This window comes from Plecotus auritus, assembly GCF_963455305.1.
Source record: "Plecotus auritus genome assembly, chromosome: 6".
Lineage (NCBI taxonomy): Eukaryota > Metazoa > Chordata > Mammalia > Chiroptera > Vespertilionidae > Plecotus > Plecotus auritus.
The window spans coordinates 62469706-62497360 of NC_137773.1; the positions used below are offsets into that span (position 1 = coordinate 62469706).

General features: G+C 34.7%; 1 protein-coding gene across 2 annotated transcripts; it reads left to right on the top strand.

Annotated features, from left to right (window-relative positions):
* Window positions 1-1437: 1437 nt before the first annotated feature.
* Window positions 1438-27394, top strand: RBM46 (RNA binding motif protein 46; the record flags this gene model as incomplete). 2 transcript variants are annotated; one of them, XM_080674384.1, is made up of 4 exons in its annotated part: window positions 1438-1593; window positions 4621-5088; window positions 5568-6350; window positions 27195-27394. In XM_080674384.1, exons 1-4 carry the CDS (start codon window positions 1443-1445, stop codon window positions 27392-27394), a joined length of 1602 nt encoding a protein of 533 aa, XP_080530510.1. In that variant the 5' UTR covers window positions 1438-1442. The 2 variants fall into 2 exon arrangements, with proteins under 2 accessions (XP_080530510.1, XP_080530511.1); XM_080674385.1 differs by lacking the exon at window positions 27195-27394 and adding an exon at window positions 21385-21440.
* Between the last annotated feature and the right edge of the window lie 261 nt (window positions 27395-27655).

Genomic DNA, 27655 nt, shown 5'->3' on the forward strand with positions numbered 1-27655 from the left:
CTAGATAAAAGAATAGTTCCTGGCACAGTAGATGCTTAATAAACATTTGTTGAACAAGTGAATGAATTTGAGTTTGAAGTCCCTGTTATACAGTTTGTACTTTTCTTATTGCTTTATTAATTTACCGAGGCCCGATGCACAAGAGTAGGCCTTTCTTCCCCCGGCTGTTGGCACAGGCTTCCCTTCGGCACCTGGGACCTGGGCGGGACCCTGGCTTCCCTCCAGCCCAGGCTTCGTCAGGAAGGACGTCCGAAATGACATCCAGAAGACATCCGGTCTAATTAACATATTACCCTTTTATTATTATGGATTGTACAATATTATTTTATCAGAAATTAATATCATATTGTTTTATTATATTAATTAGTACATTTATAGTGCTTATATGCAAAATACTATATGTTTTAAAATATGTTTTTATTGATTTTTGAGAGAAGGGGGGGAGGGATAGAGAGATAGAAACATCCATGAGAGAGAAACATCAATCAGCTGTCTCCTGCATGTTCCCTACTGGGGATTGAGCCTGCAACCCAGGCATGTGCCCTGACTGGGAATCGCACTGGTGTCCTCTTGGTTCATGAGTTGATGCTCAGCCACTGAGCAATACTGGCCAGGTGCAAAATACTATTTTAAGCCCTTTATGCACAATCCTGACAACAACCCCGCGAGGTAGAAACCATTATAATCCATTTTTTAGAGGCAGGTAGACTGAGGCCAAACTTGCCCAGAGTCACAGCTAGTAAGGAGAAGAACTAGGATTCACATTTAAGCAGTCATTTAGTAACCTGAGTTTGCTCTTAATTATACTATATCCTGCTTTTTTTTAATTTTAGAAAATAAGCCTTCTATTACATGTATTGCAGATCATTTTGCTCTGTTTGTAATTTTCTTAGATTTGTGTGTGTGTGTGTTTGCTTTTCAGATATGTTGCTTTGAAGTTTTTCTGTTTATTTTTTAGAAGAGTCTTCTTGATTCTAAGATTTAAAAAATAAATTTACTGATTTCCCCCATTAGTTTTGATTTGTAGTAGAAGCTTGAGATAATGGGACAAGATTTAAACTTTGCGCTGTATGGATAGATCATATATTCATTGACAGCAGTATTTTTATTTTGTTACTCCTACTGCTTTCTTTTTCCTTTTCCAAATCTCACTTATTTCTGTTTCCCCATTCTTGTTTTTGTTGCTCTTTTTATTGTTCTCTTTTTCACTTTCACCTACCTTTCTTGTAGCTTAGGCCTTGTAAAGGTGCTGCTTAATTGACATTAAAAGAAGTTTGCAGCTACCATTGTAGAGAACTTTGGGGGGCAGGACTGCAGTGGTCACCAAATGTAGCAGCCATAACTATCATTGACTTCTTGCATCCCAAAGTAATGCTTCATAGATTACTGATGCTCCATGTCATAATCACTGTTTTTTAATACTTGTTTTAGGAACTGCAGCCATGAATGAAGAAAATATAGATGGAACAAATGGATGCAGTAAAGTCCGAACTGGTACACAGAATGAAGCAGCATTACTTGCTCTGATGGAAAAGACTGGCTACAACATGGTTCAAGAAAATGGTCAAAGGAAATTTGGTGGTCCTCCTCCAGGTGTGCATTTGTTTATATTAAAAAAAAAAATTGAAGCTTTAGTGGAGTCATTTTCATTATGTATATATCTTTACAAGTATACCAAACAGTAGCTGTATTTTTTGTAACTGCTTTTAGACCTTAGCAATAAGTTTTTTTTTGTTACTCCTCACCTGTGGATATTTTTCCAATGATTTTTTAGAGAGAGTGGAAGGGAGGGGAAGAGAGACAGAGAAAGAAACAATGATTGGTTGCCTCTTGGATGTGCCCTGACCAGGGCTGGGGATAGAGTCTGCAATCAAGATATGCACCCTTCATCCTTCAGTCCATGGGCCATTGCTCTATCCACTGAGCCAAACTGGCTAGGACAGCAATAATTTTTAATGTTAGGGAGAAGGTAGATTTTATAATGTTAGGCATGTTTTACCATTACAGTTTTTTTAAACTTTTTTTACATATAATAGTACATATATCTCTTTTTTTCCCCATTGACCTTCCCCCAGCTTCCCCTACCCCCTGTCGCATGCCCTCATCTCACCCCCCCAGTGTCTTGTATCCATTGGTTATGCTCATATGCATGCATACAAGTCCTTTGGTTGATCTCTTTCCCTCCTTCCCCAACACTCCCCAGCCTTCCTGCTGTAATTTGACAGTCTGTTTTGTGCTTTACTGCCTCTGTATCTATCTTTTTGTTCATCAGGTTATAATGTTCTTTATTTTCCATAAATGGGTGAGATCATGTGGTATTTTTCTTTCATTGCCTGGCTTATTTCACTTAATATAATGCTCTCCAGGTCCATCCATGCTGTTGCAAATGGTAAGAATTCCTTCCTTTTTATAGCAGCTTAGTATTCCATTGTGTAGATATACCATAGTTTTCTAATCCACTCATCTGCTGATGGGCACTTAGGCTGTTTCCAAATCTTAGCTATGGTGAATTGTGCTGCTATGAACATAGGGGTGCATATATCCTTTCTGATTGGTATTTCTAGTTTCTTGGGATATATTCCTAGAAGTGGGATTACTGGGTCAAATGGCAGTTCCATTTTTAGTTTTTTGAGGAAACTCCATACTGTTCTCCACAGTGGCTGCACCAGTCTGCCTTCCCACCAGCAATGCATGAGGGTTCCTTTTTCTCTGCATCCTCGCCAGCACTTGTCGTTTGTTGATTTGTTGATGATTGCCATTCTGACAGGTGTGAGATGGTACTACATTGTCGTTTTGGTTTGCATCTCTCGGATAATTAGTGACTTTGAGCATGTTTTCATATGTCTCTTGGCCTTCCTTCTGTCTTCTTTCTAAAAGATTCTATTTAGGTCCGTTGCCCATTTTTTTATTGGATCATTTATCTTCCTTTTATTAAGTTGTATAAGTTCCCTGTAGATGTTGGAGATTAAACCTTTATCAGTGATAACATTTGCAGATATGTTCTCCCATACAGTGGGCTTTCTTGTTGTTTTATTGATGATTTCTTTTGTTGTGCAAAAGCTTTTTATTTTGATGTAGTCCCATTTGTTTATTTTCTCTTTAGTTTCCATTGCCCTAGGAGCGCTATCAGTAAAGAATTGCTTCGGCATATGTCTGAAATTTTGCTGCCTGTGGATTCCTCTAGTATTCTTATGGTTTCCCGTCTTATGTTTAGGTCCTTTATCCATTTTGAGTTTATTTTTGTGTATGGTGTAAGTTGATGGTCTAGTTTCATTTTTTTTTGCATGTATCTGTCCAATTTTCCCAACACCATTTATTGAAGAGACTGTCTTGACTCTATTTTATGTTCATGCCTCCTTTGTTAAATATTAATTGAGCATAGTGGTTTGGGTCAATATCTGGGTTCTCTATTCTATTCCATTGGTCTATATATCTGTTCTTGTGCCAGTACCAGGCTGTTTTGAGAACAGTGGCTTTGTAATACAGCTTGAAATCTGGTATTGAGATCCCACCTACCATTACAGTTTTTAATTTTCTTGCATTAAGGAAGCAGTTGAGAAAGAAATTAGGTTGGTTTAGAAAGAAGTCAGGATTGAGTCAGTGTGGAAAAGGGTACTCTAGAAATTAAAGGGGAGATCTTTGGGAGAATTTGAAAGACCAGTCAGTAGAGGAAGGAGTGGTGTCTATGTTAGATGCAAATCAGATACAAACAGATAATCCTATATAATAAAAGGCTAATATGCAAATTGACCGAACAGCGGAATGACTGGTCGCTATGATGCGCACCGACCACCAGGGGGCAGATGCTCAACGCAGGAGCTGCTTCCCTGGTGGTCAGTGCACTCCCACAGGGGGAGCGCCGCTCAGCCAGAAGCTGGGTTTATCCATTATGGGTGAGTGCAGCGGCGGTGGCGGGAACCTCTCTTGCCTCCCCAACAGTGCTAAGAATGTCCAACTGCGGGGAGCGGGCCTAAGCCATCAGTCGGACATCCCTCGAGGGCTCCCAGACTGCGAGAGGATGCAGGCTGGGCTGATGGAACCCCCCTCCCCCAGTGAATGAATTTCGTGCACCGAGCCTCTGGTTAGATATAATGTTTTGTTTTTCTACCAATAGCCAATGCATTTTCTTTGCTCAAAACCCTCCAATTAACTTTCTGTCAGACTTAAAATGAAATCTTGGCCTCTAGTTACATTGATGACCACATTACCTACCACTTTACTCCTCCCTCAAGTACATGTTAGCCATATAGCCTGCGTGTTCTGAGTTCTAATATACAAAGCACTTGCTTTTTCTTCTTCCTGATATATCCTCAGAGCTCATTCCCTCATTTCATTGAGGTGTCTGCTTAAACTTCATGTTATCAGACAAGATTTACCTGACTGCAAAAACTAACCCTTCTGTGGCTGTATTTTTATAGCACTTACTACTCAGTCTTCTTTCTGTATTGAATATATGCTTCGCGAGGGAAGAGGTTTCTATTTTGTTCACTCTTGGATCCCCCAGCACCTAGAATAGTACATGATACAAAGAAGGCTCTCTGTGCTTTTGTGCAATGAACGAATGAATAGTGAATATAAATATCTTATTAAAATTTATCTGTACTTATTTTTGTCTTTCAGGTTGGGAAGGTCCACCTCCACCTAGAGGCTGTGAAGTTTTTGTAGGAAAAATACCTCGTGATATGTATGAAGATGAGTTAGTCCCTGTATTTGAAAGAGCTGGGAAGATATATGAATTTCGACTTATGATGGAATTTAGTGGTGAAAATCGAGGTTACGCTTTTGTGATGTACACTACCAAAGAAGAAGCCCAGTTAGCCATCAGAATTCTTAATAATTATGAGATTCGACCAGGGAAGTTTATTGGTGTATGTGTGAGCTTGGATAATTGCAGATTATTTATTGGAGCTATTCCCAAGGAAAAGAAGAAAGAAGAAATTTTGGATGAAATGAAGAAAGTTACAGAAGGAGTTGTAGATGTCATTGTTTATCCAAGTGCAACTGATAAGACTAAAAATCGTGGTTTTGCATTTGTAGAATATGAATCTCACAGAGCTGCTGCTATGGCCCGGAGAAAACTAATTCCAGGTAAGCCCATCCTTTCAAAGGTTATTTTTCTATTTTCCCTCTATTGTAAATATTAAAAAATCACAGTACCTTATAGGTAAATATTATGAAAATACATAATGCCTTTAGAGGACTAAGGTTTAAGTTAGTAAGTAAATGAAGTTGTTTATATGAAATTAATCATTATTTATAATTTACTGATTAATGGATGATATATTTATAAGTTAATTGTTGCTTAATAAAAATCCAAAAGACAATGTCTAATTCTTCTAATGATCTTTCTTTGAAGTATATTTGTTTTGTTTAGTCTTAAAATTAATTTTACCGTAAGTTCTGATTAGGTTTGCCCTAGTAAATTTTCATGTGAGTGGGAAACTATAATACTTAACCAAATATATTGATATGTATTTGAGTTTCCGCTTCTTTGGAGAAACAGTTTTACTTAACGATATTTGACTTGTATTTTAATTGTCTTCAGATTAATTTATTCTTTTTTGTAGGAACATTCCAACTATGGGGCCATACCATTCAAGTAGATTGGGCTGACCCAGAGAAAGAGGTTGATGAGGAAACCATGCAGAGAGTTAAAGTTCTCTATGTTAGAAATTTAATGATCTCAACTGCAGAGGAAACAATTAAAGCAGAATTCAATAAATTCAAACCTGGTGCAGTTGAAAGAGTAAAGAAACTTAGAGATTATGCTTTTGTTCATTTTTTCAACCGAGAAGATGCAGTGGCTGCTATGTCTGTTATGAATGGGAAGTGCATTGATGGAGCAAGTATTGAGGTAACTCTGGCAAAACCAGTAAATAAAGAAAATACTTGGAGACAACATCTTAATGGTCAGATTAGCCCCAATTCTGAAAACTTGATTGTGTTTGCTAACAAAGAAGAGAGCCATCCAAAAACTCTAGGCAAGCCACCAGCTCTTCCAGCTCGTCTCAATGGTCAGCATAGCCCAGGCCCCTCTGAAATCGATAGATGCACTTACCCATTTTTTCCTGGAACAAAGCTTACTCCAATTAGTATGTATTCTTTAAAATCAAATCATTTCAATTCTGCAGTAATGCATTTGGATTATTACTGCAACAAAAATAATTGGGCACCACCAGAATATTATTTATATTCAACAACAAGTCAAGATGGCAAAGTCCTCTTGGTATATAAAATCGTCATTCCTGCTATTGCAAATGGATCCCAGAGTTACTTCATGCCAGACAAACTCTGTACTACGTTAGAAGATGCAAAGGAACTGGCAGCCCAGTTTACATTACTTCATTTGGGTAAGTTTAAAAATACTTTAAATAATATTGTAGAATATGGAATATTATAGATTATTTATAAATTTATTTATTTTGAATTCAACTTTAGTGGTGAGTATTTAGCATAAATTTTACCTCAGTTTTATGAATATGTGGTAAATTTCTTTGAGACTTTTCTCCTATAGAGACTTCCTATGTTTAGCTTATTTATTTTTTAAAATATGTTTTTATTGATTTTAGACAGAGAGGAAGTGAGAGGGAGAGAGAGAAACATTGGTGTGAGAGAGAAACATCCATTGGTTGTCTCCTGCACACCCCTTACCGAGACTCAAGCCAGCAACCCTGGCATGTGCCCTGACTGGGAATGGAACTGGAGACCCGTTGGTGCATGGGAGGATGCTCAACCAACTGAGTGAGCCACACCAGCCAGGGCTATTTAGTTTTTTAAAAGATTGCTTATTTACTTTAGAGTTTATGATTCTGTTTCATTAATTTATTGTTTTGCAATGACTGATCCTAATTTGGAATAATTTCTATATAAGTTACAGGGTTTGTTACTTAAACCAATTTCTTTGGTGAAGCCTACCCAGTAGCCTTTTTTGGGGGTAGGGGTAAGAAGCTGGTAAAATCAGAGGCATTTCAGATGGGTCATTTGTAGACAGCTTTATGCTCACCAATCTGGAAATTACTCATGAAAGACAAAAAGCATAATTAAAAGATTTTTATGACCATTAATTTCAGGCTTTGATAAAAGTAACTTTCTCTAAAACATTTGAGGGACAGTTAAGAAAGGCTTTGGATCCTTTTGTAGTTCATAAGTGTGATGATTGGGTGTTCACACTCTTCTGTGGGATGTGCCTCCCACAAACCTTGTTACATCTTCAGCACATTTTCCCTCTGACATAAAAAAGAAAGACTTTGGGCCATATGCTAACTAAATATTTGGCATTGTTGAAGGAAGAGATGTAATATTGCTCTGATATTTCCCTATTTTCTGTTTTTTAGTGTTTTGTTAGCTACCCCCTTCCCATCAGTTTATTTCATTTTTCAAATTGCAGCTGTTTATTTCAGTTGGTGATGACTTTGTGCCCCAAGTAATATTTATTAGAAGAATAGTAGTTTCTTAAAAATTAACTATAAAAAGGAAAGTTTACCTACTAAGGATTACAATTATGTGTTTTTTTATTGCAGTTGTCACACTTGCTAAGCTTAAAATTGATTTATATGATTGCAGAACTGTACTATTGAAGCTTATATCCATTTAAAATTGATATCCTTAAATTTGTTAAGATAGTAAAAGAAAAACATTGCCAAAAGGGAAAGTAATCTTTACATATTATTTAGATTTGCTTATCCATTATAGCCACTCCCATGGTATTATGAATATTTTTAGGAGATTCTGATTTGGAGATCTGGTCATAAATTTAGGACTAAAGGTAGAATTCCCTTCAAAGAAACTTTTCAGTACTGTCCTTAGTTATTACTTTGGAAATATTTGGTAATTTTAGTCATTTAAGTTAATAGATGATTAGGCATGGTTTTCATCAATGTACATAATAGAAACCTTCCATTTTTCTTTTAATAAAGACAGAGTTAAATATAAAATTAGGTGGGTAGCAAATAATTCAAATTAGGGTTTTTAGAGAAAAATGGATCTAATTATTCTTTTGGAGTAAATACAGATAATTAGTTGCTGAGCAAGATTTTCCCAGGATACTTATATCTGATCCAACATGGTAATGCTGAAATATATTTTATTTCTATCCTCACTTACTTACAAATTTAACTTAAATATGATTCTTAAAACATAGTCTCCTTAGTTTATTTTATGTCAGATTTTTTATTTAGACATGGTTTCTCCATCTGGTTCTCCCATAAAGAAGATCAGATGTTAAATGAAACCGGAGGTTTTTCATCAGCTTTTAATTTAATATTAAAATGATTTTTTTTTTTACTTGAGTACTAGGGCCATAGTTAACTTGTAGCTTTTAGTTCCCAAAGAAAACCCTTGTTCAGGTACAGTATTCCCAGCTTGATTATGTTAATTAGGAATAAAATAAACTTCAATAAATGAATTTGGGTTTTATATATTTTTTCAGTTTCTATTCACCATTAGAGAGAAGACCTAAGCCAAATATAAGCCAAAATTTTCAATTAAACTTTATGGGCTTACTTGGATGCAGTATACAAGGCCTGAGGCCTTGTCTACAGACAGTAACAGAAAATTCCTTATTGTAATTGTCTAGAAATATGAGTGAAGGTTGAGTTAGAGGCAACTGAGGAGAAGGAGAGAGAGAATTCAGGATGTGGAAGAGTCAGAGATCAGGGGTCTAGGAATTTGTGATTGAAAAACAAATGTCAGGCTTTCAGTTATCATTTAAGTCACTTCAGGTGCTGTAGACAGCCAGGAGATTATATGATGCCACGTGGCAGGTAAAGGATAGAGTTAATGTCATTGTGGTGATGATCTGATGTGCTTTTTCCTTCTATTAATATTTGAGTGTCTGGACTTTGAAAAAGTTAATATGTTTTTACATGAAGTTTCCTTTAGATAAAGTTTGCAGGGTTCAATTGGATGTTCAGAGTTGAGATAATGGTGGTAGTGTTGTGTTCTTAAGAGGGGAAGGGGTGTTGTGTTTGTTATTGCTATGCTGCTAAATATTTACATGTTTCAAGCCTTGGATTTTTCTAAGATTTTGAGAGGTTATTGATTTGTTCTGGAGTCCCTCAAATGGAGTTCATTAAGTATTAAATAACCTTTGGCTCTTATTTTATTAAAGAATTTGAATATAATTTTCTAGTTAGTGAATTTAACTTTTATTTTAAGATGATCTCTTTGAGTGTAGTAATTACTTTAATACACTTCTATTCTTTCAATTTGATGCTATATTTTTTTAGTTTGATGCTGTTTTGAACATTATTATTTAATCTTACTTTGATGATCTTTGTTAATTTAGTTTTTTATTTCAGAGCTCTTTAAGAATATACTTTTAATGTCCACTTTGTTTTGGCATTACCATGTTCATTTTTCAAGTTTGAAAAAAAAGTAGAATTTATTTAGTTAAATTAAGACTCTCATTAGTGTTATGAGGAAAACAGAAGTTTTTTAAAGGGGTACTAGGCATCTAAGTGAGTACTAGAAATTTGAGAGTTTACTTTTAGTGACCATTTAGTGCTCTTACCAGAATCCCAGAAGCACTTGTTATATAGTCCCTTAACATTAATTTTAAAAGTATTTTCGTTTTTTTTTTGTTCCCATTTAAAGTGAGCTCTATTTTAAGCAAAATGCCCTTAAATAGGAGGAAAACTGGAATTAATGCCAAAATTGAACCCTCATTTTTCTTTTACTTCAAAGTTAGAGACTGCCTTCATCCTCATAATGTCAGAGAATAACCTCCCTAACCTCAATCCATAGGATAAGAAATTGTGTTAATATTTAGGAACTTGTAATAAGTGGGATACTCACTGAATTTAATGGGTGGAATACAGAGTTGGGGCATAGGAGATAGATAGCTCTATACCAAATATTTGATGTATGGAGACTTCTTGGGTCATTTAATATCATCTTTTTAAATAAGACTTTTCTGTTTCAAAATACTGTATCTTTAATAATAGATCAGACTATGAGTGTGAATAATTCTGCTATTCTTAAAATTTTGCCTCTGTTTTGAATTGGGGCCTTCCATTATTGCCACTACTTTCTCCTGGAGGATTATTCATCATCTAGGACTGGAATAAGCAAAATCAAGGAGGTAAAGAAAAGCTCTGGAGAGTTATAATTTTGAAGAAGAAAGTCTTGGAGAATACTTACTGGAAGGAGGGAGGTCTCCTCAGTGTGTATTGATAATTCACCTTGAGAGATATTTATTAACAACTCATTCAGGCAAGGCATTTATTTTCTTGTTTCTATGTTTGGAATACTGATGAAGTAGGTTTTTATGTTTTGTTTTTTTATTTGTTTTTTTTTTTTTTTTTTTGTATGACCACCTAAAGTTTTAAGATAGGGATGAAGAGCCTCTTGTTACAAACCAGCTTATGCCATTGATTTAATTTAATCTGAGTATTCTGTTGTTTTGGCCATGACTGATGAAGTTTAATTAAAGAACAAATCTGTCTTTAATGCCTTTCCTGTGCTAAGTGTACTTCCTAAGCAATCTGGAGCTAAAGATAAATAAAACATTGTTTTTGCTCTAAAGAGTCACAGTCTTCTGAAGAAGGCAAGCATAGGGTACTTTGGGAGTACAAAGGGAAGGGTACACCTCACACCTGATCTGTAAATGGTAAGAAGAGTTTATGGTCAGAGAGGGACACCACATAAGCGAACATTTAGAAAAACAGCATGGTGGTGGGTTAATGGCAGAGTTGTATATAATGTTTGTTTTGGTAATTTTAGTTAGATTTTAATAATTGGAAATTGAAAGTAAGTGGACTTCAGTTAATTGAAATTTCAGCAGTTCTGCTTTTTAAAACTTTACAAGTACTCTATTTTTTTTTTTATTACAACTATGTTGATATTATTTGCTTTTCCTCTGAGCAAGTACTTTTTTTTTCTAGATTAATCTATTCTGGTTTGTGTGGACCATTTTATGTGTGAATATTCATCTTTTTAATATTTCCTGTGTTTTCTTTTTTCAATATTCACTTTATGGCTGATGTGCATATTGCTTCTCATATTTGACTTTGTAATTACATACATTATTAGAATTTTTACTTTTTTCTGGACAGTGAGTGGTAAAATATTAGTATATATATTCCAACTATGATAATCACTATTTGTTCTATTTTTAAATATTTAAATTAGATTTTGATTTCTGTTATCACTTATAACTTGGTTGAAAGTTACAAAATAGAAGACAGCAGGATGAAGGGATAGGATTCTGAGAAGTTTTATTGTGAAAAATAAGGTGCTTTTTTCTTATGAGCTGTCATTATTTCCAGATTGATGGGCAGAAATACAAAAAAACAAATTTGATTTTAGAAATTTGCCAATAAATAGCTTTGAAACAAAGAGAAACTTTCAGTGTTGTTTTTTTTTTTTTAATTTAAGAAATAATTTTAGAGGCCTCTTAAGCTAGGTACCATATAATGGTACTGTATTATAGTGAAAAAATTAATTACAAATTATTAGAAGAAAAATGATAGTTTCAGAAAGTTATTCTTTCCTTTCCAGTTTTAATTACAGATTTGACTATTATGATAGTATTTCAGACTGATATATTAAAGAACAAAATTTGCTAAGTCTGCTTTAAAATTCACTTAGATAAATAAGTAGCATCAGCATCAACATTTTATACTTTAATTTGTTTCCATATGATCAAGTGGTGAGATGAAATTTCCATTAACTCAACTATGTGTCTTTGACCCTCCATGAGGGCCCAATATTCATGAAAATAAACTTCTATTCCTCTTGAAATTTATATATTTTTTCTAACAGGCCATCATGTGGTATTCCTTATAATTTTTATCCTACTAACACTTGTATTAACAGACCATAGTTATTATGGAACTAGAGGCCCAATGCACAAAATTCGTGCAAGAGTAGGCCTTCCTTCCCTGGGCTTCCCTCTGGCCCTGGCTTCATCCAGCAGGATGTCCATAATGGTGTCTGATCTAATTAGCATATTACCCTTTTATTATTATAGATTAGTACTGTGAGAGAAGCAGCTTATTTAATACTAGAGGCCGGGTGCATGAAATTTGTGTGCTCGGGAAATGGGGGGATCCCTCATCCCGGCCTGCACATTCTCGCAGTCCGGGAACCCTTGGGCAATGTCCGACTGACAGCTTAGGCCCACTCCCCATGGCAGCTGGACATCCTTAGCACTGCTGTGGAGGTGAGGGGAGGCTCCCACCACCACCACTGCGCTCGCCAGCCATGAGCCCAACTTCTGGCTGAGTGGTGCTCCCCCTGTGGGAGCTCACTGACCACTAGTGGGCAGCTCCTGCTTTGAGCATCTTCCCCCTGGTGATCAGTGCGCTTCATAGCAACCGGTCATTCTGCCGTTTGGTCAATTTGCTTATTAGCCTTTTATTATATAGGATAGTAATGAGTAATCAAATAGAAGTACAGTAACCTACAGTCTCAGCCACCAACAAACTATGACCTTGGAATGGCAAATGAATCATTTACTCTTTGTGGACCTCAGTGCCTTCACATATGAGGGTTTTATTTGGTGAACTTAAGTACTCTCTTATCCTCCCAGTTAATGGTTTTGTTTAAAATATGGTTAAAAATCTTACGAAGGACCAAAAATAATACTTGAATTTTTTTGTCTACCAAGATACATACTTAAGTTCAAATAGTTGAATATTAAGAGCTACTTCTGCATGAATTAACTCTCAGTTTAATATTCCTTACTTTATACAATTCAAAGCTTGTATCTGTCTACCTTACAGCAGAACAACTGGATTAAAAAATAAAAGGTTTAGTCAGTCACCCATTTTATTTGTATGAACATGTAATTGGTTTTTGGTTATTTTCTTTTTTTTTTTTTAACTTTTTTAATTGTCGGAAGTATTACAAATAGTAGTACATATGTCTCTTTTTTTTCCCCCATTGACCACCCCCCAGCCAAACGAAGATTTTATAAAACAACTTAATTACTTAAAAGTTTTGAAATTAATTTTCTTTTTGTAACAGAGAATCTAGGAAAATGATCTATATTAAAACATATCATCTGACCAATATTTTTCCATAGTTGTTATTAACTGGCTAAAGTGATCATGTGATTTCATTTACTTTTATACATTTGTTTAATCATGCTTGATCCTCTATCCTATAACTTTTTCAACATCTTTAGCTAATACTTTCCTAAAATACTTGTTCTGATTAATAAAATAGTTTTAACAGTTGCTACTGCTTTATTAATTTATAAATATAACATCTGATTTTTTCATTTAATATTTTAGAAAATATTGCTTTGTAAAATCTCCCCGCTTGAGTTAATGTCACAATAAAATTTGCCTCGTATGTTCCATTCTTATACATCAGTAGCAATGCATAATTTTGCCACATGGTGTCACCTAAATATATTTTTTAGCCTGGCTATAAATAGAATTTCAGTGTTGTATTGATTTTTCTCTCCTTTGGTTTGCTTATTTTGGGGGATTTAGAATCAGTAGTCTGTGTGAGAAGCTGCACATAGCCTTCAGCCTATTACGCCTTTATCTCTGCTTCCTACTTTAGTAGATGGTGATTGCTTATACTACAGCAGTATAATTTAGTGAATGAACTAGTAAATGGAGACAGAAGTTGTTTTGGAAAATAGGTTTTACTGCGATGAAATTTATTCAAGTGACCATCTATACTTTTAACAACTTTAAAATTACTCCATGTCAGTTGCTTCTGTGCCTTTCGGTTAAGATTAAATTTAGAATCTACTCTTTATTAGCTAATTTCAATTATATTATTTATCCTGGAGTAATACATCCTTTATCTAAGACCTGGTAGTGCAATACCTCCAAGAATGATGAACTTCCCATGGGGATTTAAATAAAACAAACAAAATAAACTTTAGTTTCCCTAACTAATTAGAAGCTTTAAATAACCAGAATATTAATAACTACTTGGTTTTTCTTATTCCTTAAATTTGTAGTATTTGGCTAAACATATATTAGTTACTTGGGTGCCATTATTTATCTCAATGGCAAGTGATATTTGAGCTACTAAAAATGGCCTATATGTAGACTTTATATGCACAATACATATTTTATGAAAATGATTTATTTGACTAGCTACATATCTTCCTGCATTGCTGTGATTCAGTAAATATAATCTGTATACAACAGTGATAATGATCCTATATAATAAAAGCCCAATGACTGAATGGCGGAACGACCAAAACAACTGGTTGACCAGTCGCTATGACGCGCACTGACTACCAGTGGGCAGATGCTCAACGCAGTAGTGGGAGTGCCGCTCGGCTACTCGGGATGAGCAGCGTTCCCACAGCAGGCTGATCCCCACAGACCACGCCCCTACCAGTGTATGAATCCTGTGCACTGGGCCTCTAGTTTATATTATAATTGTGTCTATGACTTTGGTTAAAAAGTATATAGGAATGCAATCATTAGAAACATCAATCTGTAATGCCTGATATTTTGGTGAATTTACTCTGAAATCCCTCTTTTGTTGTGTGTTTAAACAGTATAGCTTGATTTTGATACAAAATTAATTCTATTGGCACTCTGACTCTTGAATAAATAAAAAATGTAAACTGGTATGTTCAAATCCAGCTTCTTTAATAGATATCTATGTTGGCCTTCACTTTTCCTTCTCTCTTTTTTTTTTTATCCTCTTCCGAGGATATATTTTTATTAACTTTAGAGGGGGAAGGAGAGTGAGAAAAACACCAATCAGTTGCCTCCCTATATGCCCTGACTGGGATTAAACCCGCAACCTAGGTATTTGCCCTGACTGGAATTGAGCCCACAACTTTCTGATGTACAGGACAATCCCCCAATTGTTTGAGCCACCTAGCCAGGGTGACCTTCATTTTTTCTTTAGCTTTTGATTTTCTTTTTCTGTTTTTCTAAGGATATTATTACTAGAGATACTTCACCTTTTTAAAACCTTCATAATTCTATTTTCTAGATAGATTGTTATAATTATGACTGCAAGGTCATTAACTTTTTTCTTGTTACCTTTGTTTCAGCAATATACAGTAGGTCCTCGGGTTACGTCGGAGATCCGTTCCTACGGCGCGACATAACACGATTTTCGCCGTAAGTCGGAACCCACCTACATAAGCAACTACGTGTCACTCACATGGAGCACATACACAGCAGTAATGAAGTGAAACAGTTAAAAATATTTAAAAGAAAGATAACAATTCCTGACCTTTACTTGTGGTAAATAAATAATAAAAAACATAAAGCACATATGTACATACGTTGAAATGACGGAACTTTTTTTTTTATAAATAAATGGGAGATGGCGATGTAACCACGAAACTACGTCGAGTCCGACGTAACCCGAGGACTGTCTGTACTAATCTGCTTGTTTGCTGGTTATATTATGGGTAAACAAATCAATTTGCAGTATATGTGTCATATATATGTTTGGCTTTTTTTTCTTCTGCTATATTAATTTTTGGTCCAAGGATGATCAAATCTGTAGTTGAGGATTTATGGAATTATTGGATTATTTTGGGCACAGAATTATAAGGCTCCAAGTGAGTCATTATGAATCTTTGAAAAAAAGGTTTAAAATAGTATTCTGAACTATATAATTTTTACCAAAAGCAAGAGTTAAATAATTCAAGCAGGGAAGTGTTAATTTAAATGAGTCTCACCTGTGTATATTATGTGTCTACATTTGTTTCCTTGAGAGATCACAGATTGTTTCCTTGAGTGATCAAGAGTCCCTTGAGGGATTCCTTGGTATGAACTATAGGTATATCATACATAGAAATAGTAATGACAGAGCATTGGAAAGTTATTTCTTTTGTCTTATGAGCTAGAGGGAAAGAGGAGAAACTAAGCAAGAGTAGAATTACTTACCCTGTGAAAGCATTCTCTTAGCTTCTGAGGCGTATTTACAAATATGATGAGGTAGCCATGATTTTTTCTTCATTTCTTATGGTTTATTTAATAGACTCAAGATTTTTAAGTTCTTCCATGGAAATGAATCTAGGATATCAAAGCCAGATTGAGTCATTCTACTCTAGAGATTCTCATATTATAATTAAATACAAAATAGAAAAGTTATGTAATATTCGGACTAAATTTTATTCTGCTTAGAGTATATCTGGAATGTTTATTTTATTTTGAGAGAGAGAAGAAGGGAGAGAGGGACAGACAGACATTGATGTGAGAGAGAAACATTGATTGGTTGCCTCTACGAGCTTTGACCAGGGCATCAGGTATGTGCCCTGACTGGGAATTGAAGGTGCAACCTTTTTTGGTATAAGGGACGATGCTCCAACCAGATGAACTACCTGGCCAAGGTTGTCTAGTATTATGTTTACTTTGGGCATCAGAGTTTAATTAAACCTTATCAGCTATGGAGGACTTGGAAACTGTTTTATGAAGTAGGACAGTGAACAACTGAAGTATTTGGGGATGTTTAACCTGTACATACTGATATTTACAGGGGGAATATGATTGCTATCTTCAGATGTTTGAAGAGTTGGCACATGGAAAAAAAGACTAATATGAAGCTCCAGGGTTTGGAATTTAGTCTATTGAGGAAAGTTTCAGGGAGGTAGATTATGCTTTTATATAACCCAGATCATGTAAGCTTTTCAACTACTACTAAAAAAAAACTTTGTCTTTTTATGATTTATTTTAAATATGTTTATGTTGGTTAAATAAATGCATGGGAGAAGAAAAGGTTTTGTATTAGACTTAAAATTCAGAATTATCTTCCTTATACCTCTTGGAGTATATTATATTAGCCTTGCTATTTTGAAGTCCTCTGAAAAAATGCTTTTTGAAAATGTTATTTAAGGAAGTTTGTTTTTGGCATTATTCTCATGACTCTTTTGTTTATTATTTACTCCTTTAGTCTTTCTGTTCTCATTGTCAGTTATTAACTGGCAGCTGGCTGATTGTTAATTCCTGTTAATGCAGAGTGTAGTGAAAGTAGGTTTCCAGTACATGAAACATAGAGCTTATTCCTGTATTATTATTTACTAGAGGCCTGGTGCACGAATTCGTGCAAGGGTAGGGTGCAGCTGGACAGCCCTGATCAGGATGGGAGGGCTGATTGGGGTTTGGGCCGGCCAGGGGGAGGGGCCTTGGGCAGTTGGCAGGCTGGCCCCACCCTCTGGTTGAACTCCTGGTCGAGGGGACAATTAGCCTTTTATTAATAGGACTAGAGGCCCAGTGCACGAAATTCACGCACGGGGGGTGTATCCCTCAGCCCAGCCTGCACCCTCTCCAATCTGGGACCTTGCGAGGGATGTCCAACTGCCTGTTTGGGCCCGATCCCACCAGGATTGGGCCTAAAGGGGCAGTCGGACATCCCTCTCACAATCCAGGACTACTGGCTCCCAACTGCTCGCCTGCCTGCCTTCCTGATTGCCCCTAACCGCTTCTGCCTGCCAGCCTCATCACCCCCTAACCACTCCCCTGCCAGCCTGATTGATGCCTAACTGCTCCCCTGCCAGCCTGTTTGCTCCTAACTGCCCTCCCCTGCAGGACTGGTCACCCCTAACTGCCCTCCCCTGCTGGCTATCTTGTGGTGGCCATCTTGTGTCCACATGGGGACAGCCATCTTTGACCACATGGGAGCTCTTGTGTGTTGGAGTGACAGTCAATTTGCATATTACTTTTTTATTAGATAGGATAGAGGCCTGGTGCATGGGTGGGGACCAGCTGGTTTGCCCTGAAGGGTGTCCCGGATCAGGGTGGGGGTTCCCTTGGGGTGTGGGGCCTGTGGTAGTTTGAGGCCCGACCATGCCCCCTGGCAACCCAAGAGTAGGCCCTGGTATCTGGGATTTATTTATCTTCTACAATTGAAACTCTGTAGCCTGGAGCAGAGCCAAGCTTTCTGCTCGCTCCGTGGTGGCAGCCATTTCTGTTGGGATTTTTTATTTTCTATAATTGAAACTTTGTAGCCTTAAGCAGAGGCCAAGGCAGGCCAGGGCTTTAGAAGCTTGGCTTCCTCCATCGCTGGGGGCAACCCTAGTCTCCTGCTCTCTCCAGCTCCGTGGCTGCCGCCATTTTTGTTGGGATTTATTTATCTTTTACAATTGAAACTCTGTAGCCTGGAGCAGAGCCAAGCCTTCTGCTCGCTCCGTGGTGGCAGCCATTTCTGTTGGGATTTATTTATCTTCTGTAATTGAAACTTTGTAGCCTGGAGTGCAGGCCCGGGCTGGCCAGGGTGTTCGGAAAGCTTGGCTTCCTCCATTGCCGGGGAAACCCAAGCCTCCCTCCTGCTCTCTCTGTGGCCGCAGCCATCTTTGGCTGGGTTAATTTGCATACTCACTCCTGATTGGCTGGTGGGCGTGGCTGATGGGCATGGCTTTTGGGTATAGTGGAGTGATGGTTAATTTGCATATTACTCTTTTATTAGATAGGATTACTTTTTTATTATTTTCTATATGAACAATGATAATCCTACTTTTGCCCCACGTTCTAAATAAGTTAATTAACAAATACTGAACATTGCTTTGTATACAGTCCAGAGGATCACTGTAGTGAATCAGACACAGTTGCTACTTTCATAGAGTATACATTCTATTGAGGGAGACTGTTATTTACAGTTACAGTTCTGATAAACACTGAAGTGTACAGGGTGTTATGAGATGATCTGACCTAATTTGAGATGAGAGGGTCAGGAACTAGAATACTGTATTTTAGAAAGAATTTCAGCAAAAGGAGATTTAGTACTTTAAATTTAGTATAGCACATAGACTCAAAATTCCTGGATTCACATCCCAGCTTTATTACTTACTTAGAAAAGTTACTTTAACCTTCTTGAACTTCAGTTTCTTCATCTGTAAAATGGGAATATTAACTATTTCATAGGGTAATTACATGTATTTATTTAAAATTGTGTAAAAGGCCCACAACACTGCCTTTTTTATTTTAAAATGTGCCATATAAGTACTGAAGAATAGTATTCAGAAAACAAAGCCAAAACATTGGAGTTTCCTATAATTAGTAATAAATATTATTACTACTATAATAATTAAGATTCTTTGAGCACTAATATGTTAGGCATGTGCTAAATGCCTTTATCTAATACTTTATCCTGATGATACCAGAGATGAATATTATTTTAATGTCTATACTTTTCTTTTTAACAAATAAAGAAACTGAGGCTTCAGTAGATTAATTCACCTAGGAACTCCAGTTAGCTAAGAGGTGTGCTCTTAACTACTATTCTCTCTACCTTCACATGATTCTAATGAAAAACTGACCTTTGTCTTATGTTAAACATTTGATAACACACGGTGAATATGTGGGACATTATTGGCAAGTTTTTTCTAACAATTAAAATACACTAAGATGGGATTTTTTCCCCCCCATGTTTTACCTCCTTTTCAGAAACAGTTTTATCCCCATCAAACTTGTAAACCAGACCACTCTACTATAATGTGAATGTAGGACATCTGATTGAATCCTAAGTGAATCATTATAAGTTACAAAGATCTTATGAACATAATCTTGTTAACAAGGTAGCTTTGGGATTTTAGGTTTGCGTTTGGCTAAGCATTGCCACTGGAAGGCATATGTGTCAACATGGCAGGTGATATGTGGTTTTCTCCATCAGATACTATGCAGAATGATAATAGTTTTTAGTTAATACACATTTATACTAATTTACCATTTACATATTTATAATTTCCTTTGCTCTCTATTCCTCCTACACTTCCAAGCTTCTACTATGATTGTTTCTTTATTCTGGCCAAAGGACATTCATTTTTATTTTCCTTTGGATATGCTTATGACAGATAACCTCAGTATAATTTGCCTGGATATTTCTTTAATTTACCTGCTTTCTGAAATGGTATTTTTACTTGATAAGCAGTTATTTTCCTTTAGCCCTTCTAGGTTATACTACCACCAATTGTCTTCTGGCTTCCTTTATTTCTGTTGAGTAGTCAGCTGATACTTATTATTCTTTTGAACATAAACTTTTTTTTTTTTTTGCTCTCTGCTACTTTTAATATTTTCTTTTTATCTGTGATTTTCAGAAATGTTACTATGATGGACTTATATGTATTTTCTTAGTTTTTATCTTAATTGGGACTTTTCACTACTTCTAAAATCTATAGATCAATGTTTTTCACCTGTTTTAGAAAGTTCTAAGTTATTCTGTTCACCTGTTTTAGAAAGTTCTAAGTTATTCTATTCAAGTTACTTTTGTCCCATTCTCCTTTATATGGTACTCCAATTACACATATGTTAAATCTTTTTACTGTCATCTTTTCTTGCCTCGAAGATCCCTCTTCAGAATTTGCCAGTCCTTCTAGGGCAGCCTTGGGCAAACTACGGCCCGCGGGCCGGATCCGGCTGTTCTATCCGGTTCTCTTGCTCTCCCCTCCGCTCCTTTACTTTCAATTTATATTAGTTCACACAAACACTCCATCCATGCTTTTGTCCCGGCCCTCCGGTCCAGTTTAAGAACCCATTGTGGCCCTCGAGTCAAAAAGTTTGCCCACCCCTGTTCTAGGGGAAACACTCCTTCAAAAAGATGTGTATACTTCTCTGAGTTTTCTTCTTTGTTTAGTACCTCAGTCCCATAATTCTTTACTGCTTTGGTCATTCTCAATGCTTTCAGGTAGATATTTTTGCTTTTATAATAATTGTCTACATTTTCAAGTTCTCACTGGGAGGATTGATTAGTTAGTTGCCTATTTGATCATGTAAAACTAAAAAAAATATTGTGACTTTTTTCTACTGAGTTATAATTTTAAGATGACTATTTTAAAAATCTACACTTTTCTGTGGATTATCAAATGTTTTTCATTTGTTCATACTTTTATGTGCAGTTTCTCAGTATAGACTTGGATATACATTTCTACTAGAAAGCTTTAAGGCACATAAAGAGATGAATGCCTAAAATGGATAACTGTCCAGAGTTGTACTATATATTGTTAAATTAGGCTTCAAGTAAATAAAGTTTAGCTGTTAAAAAGAAAATGTTTTTTAAGTTTAGTGTTACTTTGGCCATCCATTCATCTCTTTTTAAGGCTGAAGGAAAAGGTACTGATCTTTATCAAATTCATTTAGATTCTTTGGCTATATGCTTACAGAAACTAGGTAATTTCATTTGTTTTTTAAATCCTTTATTTTATTAGTATAGTAGTCCTTAGAAAAACAAAATAAGAAGGACTTGATTTGTACAGAAAGATATGTTCTTTTTCCGATAATGTATTAACTCATAATTTTCATTCAAATAGCAATATACTTTTGTCTTTGTCCATCTTCACAGAACTTCAGATATGATAACTATTTGTTACTTGTTTCCTTTTCTCTAAATTTATTTTCCTATTTACTGATAAAAAGTTTTAACTAAAATTATCAAGGATTCCATGCACTCCCAAGATAGGGATAACATCAATCTAAAGACTCAATTCTCTTCTGTCTTCACTGCTTACAGACAGGGAACACAATCTCTTCAGCCTGGACCTATGTAGAAGAATTTGGAGAAAATAAAAAGGTAAGAGAAAATCTCTTAGGAATATTAAATGATATATTTAGTTTTCAGAAAGCCATTTTTAAGTTACTCTTATAGGAGAAATAAAAATTTTCCAATAAAACCTTGTGAAATATTTTTATTATTATAGTTTTATTAATTATAAACCCATTAAGCAAAGTGTTAAAAAGTTAAACTGATTTCAATATTTCAGGTCTTCTCAACACGTTTAACATGTCTAGTGTACATTGTAAATCACCAAAATGGTAAATTGTATGTTAAGGTCGAAGTAGTTGGAATGGGTATGTTATGTATATAGATTATCTAGCATTTCTCAAACTTACCCGAAAATAGAACTTTAATTCTTTTTAAATTTAGTAATCTAAAATTATTGTTGATAGGATTTAGAATAAAAGTTGTATTTATGAGGATTCACTGTATAGTTTTTTTTTTTAACATGGAACTGAGAAGGATAAGCTTTAATAGGGAATTAAAGGTAGTCTATAGTTTGAGTAAAGATTATTACTATCTAAACTCCTTTTTACATTTAGAGGCAAAAAGAATGTTGTGGCCCTAGCTGGTTTGGCTCAGTGGATAGAGCATCATCCTGCAGACTGAAGGGTCCTGGGTTTGATTCCAGTCAAGTGCACATACCTTGGTTGCAGGCTTGATTCCTGGCCCTGGTTGGGGCCCATACGGGAGCAACCATTCGATGTGCCTCTCTCACACTTGGCTCTTTCCCTCCCTTCCACTCTTTCTAAAAATCAATGGGAAAATTTCCTCGGGGGAGGATTAACAACAACAACAAAAAATGTTGTGGTTGTGTGGGTAGCAAACCATATACTAACTAGTTCTGTGTTCTTGAATAGGTTACTTTACCCTTCTGTGCCTCAATTAATCATGTTAAAGAGTAAAATAATAGTACTTACCTTGTCAGGATTAAATAGTGTTGATAATGTATAGTTATTTTTAGCACATAGTAAGTGCTCAGCATATAATAGCTTTTATTAATATGCTGCAGATTCAAAGAAATATATTTGTTATGCTTTAGACATAACTGTTTTTATAGGTATTAGCATAAAAATTCCAATATATGGTATTCTCAGAACTACCTTTTCCTATAGGTTTTTATATTTGAAATTTTGAATTATGAGGACTAATTTTACTGATAGAAACGAAACTTTAAAAGAGTTACCTTTTTTAAAGGATTTTATCTTCTATTCACTTTTGCCCAGATATTATTTCTAGTGAGCTACAGTTTTCGAGCTATTACTGAAGCCTAGATTGTTTCAGTTCAGATCATATTTTTTTCTCTTATAAGCTGCCATTCTATTACTGTCTTTCCAAGTGGTTTAGAAACTAGCATTAAAAGAAATTTGACATAATTAATCTCTTAATACAAAGTAGCAAACTGGAAGATCTAGATATGATTTGTTTGGTCTCTTCAGCTTTTTGAAAGGAAAGCAACTAGGCTTAATTTCAGTACAAACAGCTAGATGCGTACTATTTCCATTTGGTTCTTTTTGAGTTTTGTTTGTTACATCTTGGCCTCTGAAGGTATTTGAGTTTGTAATCACTCTGTTTAATATATTTCAAGAATTTTTGTTTTGCTTTTAAAGTTTTTATATAATATGTTATTCCTGTTCTTGCCAAACTGATTTACAAAGTTCTTCATTGAAATAACTATTTCCAAGGCCAAACAAATTTGGGAAAAACTGTACTGTGTACTCCCCTGGGAAAATCATAATGCATATTAGCATATTGAATAATTGTGGTGGCAATCTGTTTAACTGTCAAACTTATCTTTCCTAAAGTTTTCCAAGTTTTTTTTTTTTTTTTTTTTTTTTTTTGCTAAGGGATTCTTCTTTTGAGGTACTTCAATGGTATGGGATGTAGTTTGGGAAACACTGGAATTAACTCAGAGAAACACTTGGGTATAACTTTATGGAGATATAATTGAAATATAAAATGCACATATTTAATATTCACACTTTCCCTGGCTGGTGTGACTCAGTTGGTTGGGTGTTATCCTATGCACTGAAGGGTGGCCAGTTCAATTCCCAGTGAGAGTGGGCTTGATCCCTGGTAGGGAGCCTGCAGGAGGCAGCTGATCAGTGTTTTGCTCTCACACAGATGTTTCTCTCTCTCCCTCTCCCTTTTCTTTCTAAAAATCAATTTAAAAAATAGTAAAAAATAAAAATAAAAACTATACTTTGATCAGTTTTGACATATATTCATCTGTTAAAAGACACCACAATCTACAAAACAAACATTTCCAACACCCCTAATGTAATTCATTCCTCCTCTCTTTCACAGGCAACTACTGATCTGCTTGCTGTCACTATAGATTGGTTTGCATTTTTTAGAATTTCAAACCCTTGTTTTTGAAGATTTAAATTATAATCTTCAAATAATTTAAAATCAAACAGTTTCTTAAAAAATAAACATATAGATATCACTGTTTCAAACTTATATGGAATGGTATATTGTAAACTTAAAAAACCATTTAGTTAAAATCAAATGCAGATGAAATTTTTTTCTGAATTTGAATCTGAAAAATATCATTACTCTAGTAAAAATAGAGAATTAACCAACTAGAACTTTATAAGGAACCAGAAACAACTTCCTTTCTTACCCATCCATCCATTGCTAAGATTAGCATACTCAAAGCCTCCTCTAAATCATCTTAAAACAGACTAACCTAAACTACTCTGGGCTTAGTCTTAGAAAACAAACAAAAAACATTGGCCATTTAATATCTACTTCTTGCCCTTTGCTGTCAGTTGCCTGATAGGAAAAATCAAGTAGAGGATAAAAATTATCTTTTTAAATTTTGTCAAAATATAATTTTATTAGGGAAAGTAAATGAGATAAAAAATCAGTGAATTTGATCATACTAATGTATTTCAGCTAAAAGTATCACTAAAAATTTTCTAGTTAATGCTTTTTAAATATTTCATAGGTTTAAGTTGCTTAATAAGTAGCACTTCTAAAAAATCTCCCTTCTACTTTACACTTAGCTTTTGATTTTCTGTACTAGGATGGATAAATAAATGATAAATGTTATTTATATTTTATAATATAGATGAATTTTTTTTAACTCAATGTTTGAATCCAGCTGTACTTCACCTTCTGGGTATGTACAGTGTTATTTAAAAAACACTTTGTTTTTCAGATGAAATTCAGTGGCCCAGTGAAGAAAAACTATTGAATTATTTCAATCATGGTTATTTGAATATTAGCAATTGAAATAATAAAATGGTGAAATAACATTAAAAAATTTTAATGTCCCATCAAAATGGAAATAAATGCTTAAAATATGAGGTACGGGAAATGTATTGCATAGATCAAAATATCATGTGCTTTACTCTTATAGATTGGTGTTGGGAGTGTAAAATGATATAAGCTGTGTTTGATAGTACCTCAAAAATTTAAATATAGTGTTACCATATGTATCAGCAATTCCATTCCTAGGTATTCACTCAAGAGAATTGAAAACATATGTCCATGCAAAATCTTGTAAAAATTATTTCTTAGCAGCATTATTTATAGTAGCCAAAAGGTAGAAACAAGCTTAATGACCATTGACTAGTTAATAGATAAATAAGATGTTGTATAGTATACATACAATGAATATAAAATGGAAAGAAGTTCTGGTACATACTACAACATGGTTGAACCTTGAAAACATTTTATGCTAAGAAGCCAGTTAGAAAGGATGACATAAATTGTATGGTTTAATTTATATGAAAAATCCAGAATAGGCAAATCCATAGAAACAGAAAAATTAGTGGTTGCTGGGGCTGGGGGAGAAGGAATGGGGAGTGATTGCTAATAGGTACTGGGTTTCTCTTCAGAGTGATGAAAATATTCTCTATATTGGTGTGGGTTGTACAACTTCATGAAATACTTACAAATCTTATAAACATCTTAAGCTTTTTGTTTTCTAATCTTTGTAGTATTTGAGGACGATTTTCTTCTCTTGATTTATCCTGTATGAATGAAGTCATCAGTGTCAATTTCTAATTTTGTATTTTGATTAAGTCTCCTTAAAAATGTGAGAATACAACAGTTGAGTATTTTTTAAATTAAAGGCTTACAGTATGGTACTGTCAGAAATGCACATTTCCAGACCTAAGCACTATATGCCATTAGTCAGTTTTCTGGCTATGTTTGTGAAATCTTCCTCTGAAGGTATCTCTTCTGTCCACATTTCATGAATAGGCTGCACTAGCTCTTGAATGGATATAAACCCAAAGTGAAAGTGGTTTCTCTGTGAAACATTTCCCCTCCTACTAAAGATCTACTCTTCCCAGTCTTGTCTATTGAAATTGAAAGAGCTTTTAGTTGTATCGTAGCCACGTGGCTTAAAAGAAATTGACTGTATTGGTGTAATTATCTTTAGGAGGAGAGAACCAGAACTTTTTCTAAAGCAATTATTTGAATTATAGGAGCACTAACTTTCTGTTTGTACTTAATACCATAACCCTTCAGGCAAAGTGGATCCTTTAAGAGAAGAATTCTGTGATACCTGCAGTTATCCTACTTTGGTATCAAAGTAATTCCTTATCCAATTTACAAATACTAGGAATATTTTGAACTGGATGCTTTTAATGTCTTTTATGTCTTCTTGGAACAAACTGCTTTTATTAATCTTGTGGTACCATTAATAAAAATACAAAGGTTATAAAGTTATTCTAATTAGTGTTTTACAATGCAGGAAATCAAACCAATGTTTAATTGATTTTTATTTTTCCATTTTTTTTCTTAACTAGGTCCTTTCTGATGTTGCTTGAGCTTATTCTTCTGCAGTTGATCTCATTCCTGTTGGCTAAATATTAAGTCCCATGACAACATTAAGTTAATGCTCATTTGTTTTAGGCCTCATATATAGTTCTAGGAAATATAGAAACAAACTTTTATCTGTATATTAGATGACCTAATTCCTTTTCATTCATTCTTAAAAACACCATAACTTCTATAAATAATCATTTTATAGTTATTGTCACACCTATGGCTTATTCTGTACTAAAGAACATAGTTGAGTTTTTGGAAAATACGGGATTTACAAATTTGGTCTTTAATATTCACACACATCTATAAACGTTACAATTAATGAAGCAGGAAATTATTGCTGCATAAGATGAATGTTTATTGTGAAGCAGTAATATTTCAAATGTAATTGTTTTTTTAAAAATTTGGTTAAATTTTTGGATTTTTCTATACTATAAGTTGATAATGTTTTTTTGAAGTTTATTTTATAAAGATGATTCATTTTACTGTTTTATGGTACCAGTAGGATGCTAATATTAAATTGATGTGTTGAGTTATATAAATGTTTATATTAGTATTTAAATAATGAAATATTGGACAGTTAGTTTTATAGTCCAGGGGTGAATGTTTTTGCTGGTTTGCTACCTAATACAGTTTCCAAAAGAGAAGCAAATATGAATTTGCTATTTTTATCTTTAGAAATCAGAGCTTTTTTTGTGATAAAAAAGACACAAAACAATTAATAGATATCCGAGAATGTATTTTAGTAAGATCTCTGAAGCACTGTCAGTGAAAGAAACATAATACTGATTGATAAAACAGTCAGGATTTGCCATGCTGTGAATACTGACACAATCTTAACCAGCAATATAGTATTGCCAGGAATTTGAGTGTTAGAACATTATGTTAAATGGTGATTATAGTTTTAATGCTTTGTCTCTTTGAATTAAATTTGTATCCATAAAGATGTGCAGCATAATTGTTCATGTATTTATTTACAGACTACAATTTCCGTTGCAGCTCAATAAATAGTCTTTCCCCTGTTAGTGCTACCCTCTCTTCTGGGACTCCCAGCGTGCTTCCTTATACTTCAAGGCCTTATTCTTATCCAAGCTATCCCTTATCACCAACAATATCACTTGCTAATGGCAGCCATGTTGGACAGCGACTGTATATCTCCAATCAGGCCTCATTCTTCTGAAGAAATACTGTAAACATGAGTATGAAAGTTTCTTTGTAAAGCATGCTAATTAAAATACTGTTCTATTTTAGAATTGGGTTTGCACTTTTGGTTTTAAAATGATAGATATATATTTATTTCAACAAACATGAGCCATAATTCATAATAATCCACCGTTGTATAGAACTTATAAAAATGTAAACTTTTGCCACTTTAAATACTTCTAATTCATGAGCAAGCAATAGAACCCATTAGTTTATGCTAAATTTTTGCATAATAACT